This window comes from Pinus tabuliformis, chromosome 7, assembly GCF_031772625.1.
Source record: "Pinus tabuliformis cultivar Carrire ecotype Pingquan chromosome 7, CPIR1, whole genome shotgun sequence".
NCBI lineage: Eukaryota > Viridiplantae > Streptophyta > Pinopsida > Pinales > Pinaceae > Pinus > Pinus tabuliformis.
The window spans coordinates 1,732,821,066-1,732,828,904 of NC_142293.1; the positions used below are offsets into that span (position 1 = coordinate 1,732,821,066).

General features: G+C 40.3%; 1 protein-coding gene across 1 annotated transcript in view; it reads left to right on the plus strand.

Moving 5' to 3' along the window:
* LOC149255268 (uncharacterized) overlaps positions 1 to 4,760 on the plus strand; it is a 90,093-nt gene extending 85,333 nt beyond the window's left edge. Inside the window, exons 3-4 of the mRNA XM_089460434.1 lie at positions 3,072 to 4,182; positions 4,279 to 4,760. Coding sequence (XP_089316560.1) covers positions 3,072 to 4,182; positions 4,279 to 4,505 — 1,338 coding nt within the window. The 3' untranslated portion in view covers positions 4,506 to 4,760. The remainder of the gene's footprint in view (positions 1 to 3,071; positions 4,183 to 4,278) is intronic.
* Positions 4,761 to 7,839: the final 3,079 nt, after the last annotated feature.

Sequence of the window (7,839 nt, forward strand, 5' to 3'; positions counted from 1 at the left end):
TGCCATATTACAAGGAAGCTCTATCTGCATCACTGTCATGCTATAGAATTTTGGATCATTCCACAGATAATCTCAAAGGAAGTTCGGACTGTGCTCCAAAAGAGGCTCGGACTTGGTTAGAACTTGACTTAGAACTTTGGACAGATCTAGGCTCATCATTAAGGGGTTCAGATCATCGTCATGAAATAAGTTATTTCGTAGTTAGGAGCTTGGATGCTACGAGATCACTCAACTAGGATGCTACAGGCTTTGGATGCCAAATAAGGAGGAGTTCAAGCCATTCCATAATCTGTATACAAGTATCCTCTTTCTTATTGCAACTTCTGTAGAAAAATTCGGACCTCTAACCTCAATTACCTTGGATTAGAGGTAACACAATACAGAGATGACTTGTCTTAAGAGCTAACTCGGATTTCACCAGATTTTTGCTTGTTGCTTTCACAGAACCATAACTCAGGGAACTTGGCCCAGCATAGCAGAGAGAACACGGATCACCATTAGGAACTTGGATCCTCATCAGCTTGTAGAGGAACCTGGGTCATATTGCTGATCCTCTCACCATACCACAGAGGTCAGGGCTCGGATGTCTGCACTTCTGAGTCTCGGATTTCAGAATTCGGTCAAGATTACAAACCTGACGAAGCTTCAGACTGCGGCCTAGTTGCAGGTCTGTAACAGCTTGAGATTTGGACCAATTATAAACCTATGATAACAGAAATAGAACTTGGTATACTCCTCCAGAACTCGGCCTAATGACCAGATCTTGAATGGCTTCCAAATTTGGACAAAGACAGACTTTTGTACCTCTTTCGTAGGAGCAGCAGACTTAGGATCTTTTTCTTCAGTGGTCACAGAACTCAGACTAGTGTTTGGACTAGAATAGACCTTGAGTGAGAGAGAGAAGACTTATTTTAGCCCTTGATTTCTTCCTTAGAGACTTTCGCAGGTGTATCTTGCTTGTATAGCCTTAATAAATTGATTTCTTGAAACTAGCTCTGATGTCATTTAAAATTCAAGTGAAATCTAGAATTTCCAATCAAGATAATTACTTGTGATTGTTTATATATGTTTTCCATTTACCATTTACTTCATTCATTAGGTCATCAAGCAATTATACAAATACAATGCACAAAAAGACAAGGAACACCAGAAATTAGGCCAGAGGCCAGGGCAAAACCCACAAGGGGAAAACCCATCAATCCTTTCCTTATAGAGTCTTTAGTCAACAGGAGAAATCCAAGTCATAGATAAACTGACTAGTAACCCAAGTGCCAAGTCAGCCCTCCATCCATAGCGCAAATTCTGCCTTCAATAAGTCTGCCACATGCCTGTCTTTAGATGTCATGTCCCACAGAGATAAGAGTGTCTTAGATGGCTTGTATTCCACAGAGATTATGACCCTTCCTGCAACTCGCATTTCACAGAGATTACAGCCCTCCTTACAGCTCGCATTTCACAGAGATAGCAGCTCTCCTGTGGCTCGCTTTCTTCAGAGATAATGGTCCTCATGTAACTTCCCTTCTCACAGAAATGTAAAACCTTAGCAAGCTCGTATCATCACAGAAGAGTGTTTCTCAGATACTGAATTACTTCTCCACAGAAGAGCACCGAATTCTTGCCAAGTGATGGAGAATAGATGCCAATATATACTTGTTCGTTCATGCAAAGGGATGCGTCCTTTGGGCAGGCCGACTTGGTCAACTTGGAGACACAAAATCATATTTAAAAATTCAATTTTCTTCTGACTCAAATACATTTTTTTTGACTTTTTACAATATCATAATTATGAAGACTGAACCTAGTTACAACTTCAACATGCAACATCACCAATAGCTTAGCTTCACACAAGCTATCACATCCGTGATTAATCTCTCTCAGAAATGTACAAGATGTACAATCAATATTGTGCCAAGGGAAAATACCGGCAGCTTCCTCCATCTACAACAATCATTGAAGTTGAGCAAGGCCACCATTCATCTAAACCCTTGAACTACCACTCTACCAAGGTCCAAAACAGATCAGCGAATAATCATCAATATATCACAAAATGAGTCAGCCTCTCTTGGACTTTGAAAACTAGCAGGAAATCAAATGGTAAAGCATCTCTACAACAGGCATCAATCATTGGCATACATTGGAACAAATCAGCTACCGATCACAGGTCCTCTTGCGCATCACACTTGTTGAATTATAGATCACATACCAGCCATTAATGAAGTATGTGCTCCACCTATTATAGGTGAAACTGAAAACATGTTGGCATCTACTAGAACAAATAAAATTCCTATGACAGGCCCTTCCATGCATCACACCTGCAGAAAATTAATCCATGTCAGCCATCAATGAATTAGAACACATTGGCATCCACTGTAGCGAATTAGCCACTTATCATAGCTCCTTTTTGGCATCACACTGACTGAAAATAAATCCATACCAGCCATAAATATAATCATTTTACTTTTCACTGATAGTTACAAGAGTGACAGGAACTCACACCAGTAGCATACAGTGATAGAATCGTATCTGGAGAGAAACTATGGTGAGAGAGTACTAGGATCATTGAGATGAGGTAGTTCCCTTCACCTAAAGTCACATCAATTTTGAAATTTTTTTGCCCATATCCCATGTGCCCTCATTTTTCGTTTGGAAAATCATTGGGTCAAGTTCCTCATGAATTTGTCCTTGAATCAAGATGAAATGGATACCAAAGGATTACTTGTGGAAAATTGTTGCACAATGAGTCCAATTTGCAAAGCTAATGGCAAAGTTGACCAAAGGCAAGAAGGGGAAATGAGGGTTTTGTGGCACATGGTACAATTTCTCTGCACAACAAATTATGAGTTGTAATTGTGGTTCTATTTGTTTTTACTTATGCAACAATGACCATCAACAATGGTTTGGTTGACAGGAGCCAACCGGAACTAATTGCTGGTTATATTTGTACTATGATTGTTAGGGAAAAAATAGTAATGTTAGGGAAACTAACTATATGTAGAGCATAGGAAATTCTAAATTTTTATGCAAATTTCAAAAAATTGTAGAAAACTAACATATATATTTGTCATTTGTAGGAGCTAGAGGAGGAACAACTACAGGAGCCAGAGGAAGAGGAACAGCTACAATGGCAGTTTGAGGAGATTGGTACAATGGCCAATCGTGAGAGGAACTACATGTGGATGCAGGAAATGGCAGCCGGGCTATTGGCTATAGAGAAGGATACCTTGAGGAGATGTGGCTTGTACAGGGCTAGTCAGACACGACTTTGCAGGTTTGATCAGGCCTTATGTAGAGAGGTGATTGGGTATTGGGATGATGTGTCCTATATGTTCAGGTTTCCACATGCTCACATGACGATCACATTGGAGGACATTTATAGGCTTTTGGGAGTGCCTGTTACAGGGGCAACACCAACATACACTGTGCCAGATGACTATGATCTAGCGTGGGCTGAGTTGACAGAGCAGGACCCGATGGACAGGTTGGAACCTGGGAACAAGCAAGGGGTTAACTTGATACGACATGGCCTTCTAGGTTGCGGCAACTTGAAGAAGGTTATAATGGCAGTGATGGAGTCGAGGTTGATACAGAGCCAGACGACAGGTTTACTACCTGTAGAGACGTACATGTTGGTTCGTGGTTGTTTGAGGGGAGAGACATATGATTGGGGCGGATATGTACTCGCTCGAGTATATGAGCAGTTGTCGAGGGTTCGTCGGAACCAAGGGGGTGGATTGGCATGCACCTCAATGTTACAAGCATGGGTGTGGGAGCACTTCCCGCCATTGAGGAGTGGGGTCCCCACACAGATACAAGGGCATCAGGCACGACTCCTTCGATGGGACTCAGAGGATCGGCGTCGGGCAGCTATAGGGAGGCGAGAGATTACTCGTATGGTGGATATCCAAGTTGATGACATTGTATGGGAGCCATATCAGGGTGTGGAGTGGCAAGAGGATCGAAAAATGCGTCCTTGGTTTGACAGGACAGAGGTTAGGGGGCGGTTGCGTAATCGAGATAACCATGTGATGGTGCACCCAGTGGCGCAACAAAGGAGGATCGAGGAGAGGGTGGCAATGACCCATCATCAAAGGCTAGAGCAGGTTGCACCCTTAGGAGGTGAGCAAGTGGAAGAAGTGCCTCATGTAAGGCAAAGACGAGAGGTGGCCTCTGAGGACTTGACAGGTGAGAAAAAAAAATATGTATGTTTTCCATAAAGTGCTTGCATATTTTTCCTTTGATCAAAGCAAAATACTAATGTGGTAATGTTTGTGTGTATAGGATTGCGACAATACACAATTGATGACATTGGGACCTTCCTTGAGTGGATGACCACTAGCTTGTGGGTAGATGAGGTAGAGGTGCGAGTGGTGCCAGTGCCACCATTTCGAGAGGATGCACGGGTATTTTCACGTGTCCAGAGGGCCGTGGAGACCATCCAACAACAACGACAAGAGATTGCCCACTTGCGCGGGGAGATTGTAGGTTTGACTCGTAGGCGAGACTAGGACTAGAGGCTTCATGAGCGTGAAGCCATGACTAGGTTGAGGGAAATAACATGTAGAGCCTCTAGTGTGGGAGGTGTGATAGAGGCAAAGGTGGAGGCATGATCTTCCTGTAAGATACAATGATGTCTTATTATCTCTTTATGTGTGTTGTGGGGTATTTTTTGGCCACTAAGCTACAATTTTGAATTGGGTTAATCCCATTTGTATGTACTATGGATTTTTATGATTTAATGAAAATGTATCAATTTTCATTTATCTCATGTGTGTCAAATGGATGCCTTAGCTTTTCTATTTGTTTGATGTTAATTCATTAAGTAATTTATTAAATAAATACAAGTCAAATAAACATACATAAAAATAGCTGAAGCAATCACAACCTAAAGTCACATATAATAATTGAATTCGATGGCCAAATATATGTAAAACACATGTACTCATTCTAGAAATCAATACGTACCATAATTATGAAAAAAATTGAATAAGAAACGAGCATAACAAGTGCCCAACTAGAGGACCATAGTACATTGCAACATAGGGTGGGGCTTGTGTAGCTAGGATGTACAATAGGCAAGAAACAAATGTTGGGAGATCTCTAGAAGCATAACTGCACTTGTGAATGCCATATAGGTTGTGTGCCTTGAGCAAGAAAGGAAAGGATTTATGCATTTTGAATGTAGGTGGCAAGGGTAAACAAAAGTGTTGGATACCATGCCCATGACCTGAATGCCCTGAGCGAGGCTATGTGAGTGAGGCCCTTCATCGTGAAATCTATTTAATCGTGAGTAAGAAGTATTAACCTAAAGTAATGATGGGACAAAACTATTGAAACCTTCCATCAAAACCATGGAGCTTCCCCTTGCTAGTGAACACACATGGAGTAAGCAAGCCTAGCTACTCATGGAAGGTGAGGGTTTTCCCATCAAGAGTGTGGTGAGTTATAGATAGAGGCTTGTGCCATCAAGAGTGTGTTGGGTTGTAGATAGAGGCTTGTACCATTGACAAAGGTTGAGGACCTATGTTGCATGTATGGGGAAATGGGTATGCATTTCTGATACGAACATGCACTAGAAACATGACCCCCCAAAAATTTGGAAACGACGAAATGTGATATATATATATATATATATATATATATATATATAGAGAGAGAGAGAGAGAGAGAGAGAGAGAGAGAGAGAGAGAGAGCACATTATATTGAAACCTGGAAAGAAATCAATTTGAATAAGTGAGCAAGAACATTTAAATGACAACATAAATGACAAGCAATGTTCCACCATCGCTTATATTGGGATCATCATCATTAGTATCACCTTTTTCCTCTACCTCAATCCTCTAGGGACATCAATCAACACCACCCAATTTTGATGAAACTACCTAATCCAAGCTTTAAAATATGGTACGAAAATCTTAGCATGCCTAATCAATGATTTTGGTTTGAGTGAAGGGTACATTTTTGCTAAGGACATGATAGAGGAGTCCAACAAGAAATATCACTAACATTGAGGTACATAAAGGGCTTGGTGCTCTTGATTAACTGCCAATTCCATACCTTCATACATGATAGAATCTAATGAAAATGCTACAATCCTACCAATCCTAAAATCTTGAAAATTGTTAATTTTGTTGAATTTTGAATGGGATATGAAATTCTACTTTCTCCATATGAAGTCCGATAAGGTTGGAACCACTCTGAAACATCTTGAAACAATTATTTGTAACCTTAAAAATGTAAGTAAATGGATGAAAAGGAAAGATAAAGGGAAACACGTTTCAGTTGTGTTTCAGAGTTTCGATACAGAGATGTGGCTGATACACAAGGGGAGCCAAGCTTCTTGCAACATAGTTGAGGACACACAAGTTTGAAGCATGACAAGGCCACTGCAAAGATTGACCATTTAAATTGATGCTTCTCTTCCACAAAAACTAAAGGAATTGGCATCTATAGAATGTAATTTCTTTTTCTATATAATGTAATTACGATTTTTTTGATTGCCCATGGAAAAAAAATAAAAGACTAAGAGAATTATTTGGAAGTGTTATGATGGAGATTCCTAGGCAATTTAGGCACTCATATGAAGCATTGTCAAGAGATTTTGAGCCTATCTAGGAAAGCAACAAGATTAAGGCAATCGTGCTAATAAATTAGTAATGGGATGGAGCTTATTTTGTCATACACATGCAGTGGAGTCAATCGCTAAGAGTAGGATCCATCACTCAAGATTGTGACATCATCCATGGGTGGTGTATGGATAAGATGCCCAAAGCCACGAAAGAGGGGACTTATCTACTAAAATCACATGATGTAAAATAGGGAGAGGCATTGGACATCCAAATTTTCAGTGTGATTGATTTAGGTTAAAGCCATGGGAGTTTTGCCTCTCATTAAAATAAACCAAGGGCTAAGGAAAAGAAGTCTTAACTTACAATATCATGGATCACTAGTTATCAATGAAGGTGCAAAATCTTGGTGATGCTAAGGACTCATGGGTACTATTGCCTCAAAATCTAGTAGGCCTTGTGAGCGTCCTCACATGATAAGAGCCAAACCAAGACGCAACAATGAAGTGGATTGCCACTATCACCTCAACAATCCTCCCCTTGATCTTTAGTGGAATTTCACCACACAGGGGGCTTCCCAGTCTTCACCTAAAGGATATTCTAGGTCAATTAACTCCAGTTGATATATCTGAAAGGTTAAGCAGGGCACTTCTTCAATGGACAAAGGCACAATTTTGTATTTATAGGAATAATGTACCATAAACAAAGCCTTAAAAAGATACTTGATGCCTAGGGTTTCAAGATGTAGTTCAACAAAGGAGTATCTAGGCATGCAAGCATGAATAAGAGGTTTGTTTAATGATGAAATAAACAAAAGGGAATGACAAACCTTCAAAATAAGCCCCAAGTTGAAGCCTATATTAGAGTTAGGGTTTTGTAGGGCACAAAGTTCCTAGTGTTGATGATGTCAGCCTTATTAGGGCAAATTCCACCATGAAAAGGGCTAGATTTTGATATTAAAGGATCAATCAAAATGGGATCATGCTAAAAAAACATCAACGCCCCCCTTCAAAAGGCCTTAGTTGAATTCAGTCATATGCCCAATCCCTAACAACGTGCCTTAAAGGGATTAGGAAGATTAAAGAGGAAGAAAAAGATAAAATATTTTTATGAATTTTGACCATCACAAGGATTTCCAGTGTCTTTCCCTACTTGGGTGATGGAGTCTTTAGGGCTAAATTGAAGAGACATCAAATCTATGCACGGAGTAAGGGGGAAGACCCTAGTTTTCACTTGTAAACCCTAGCAATCTTTTTATGGGGGGAGAAATTAAGTA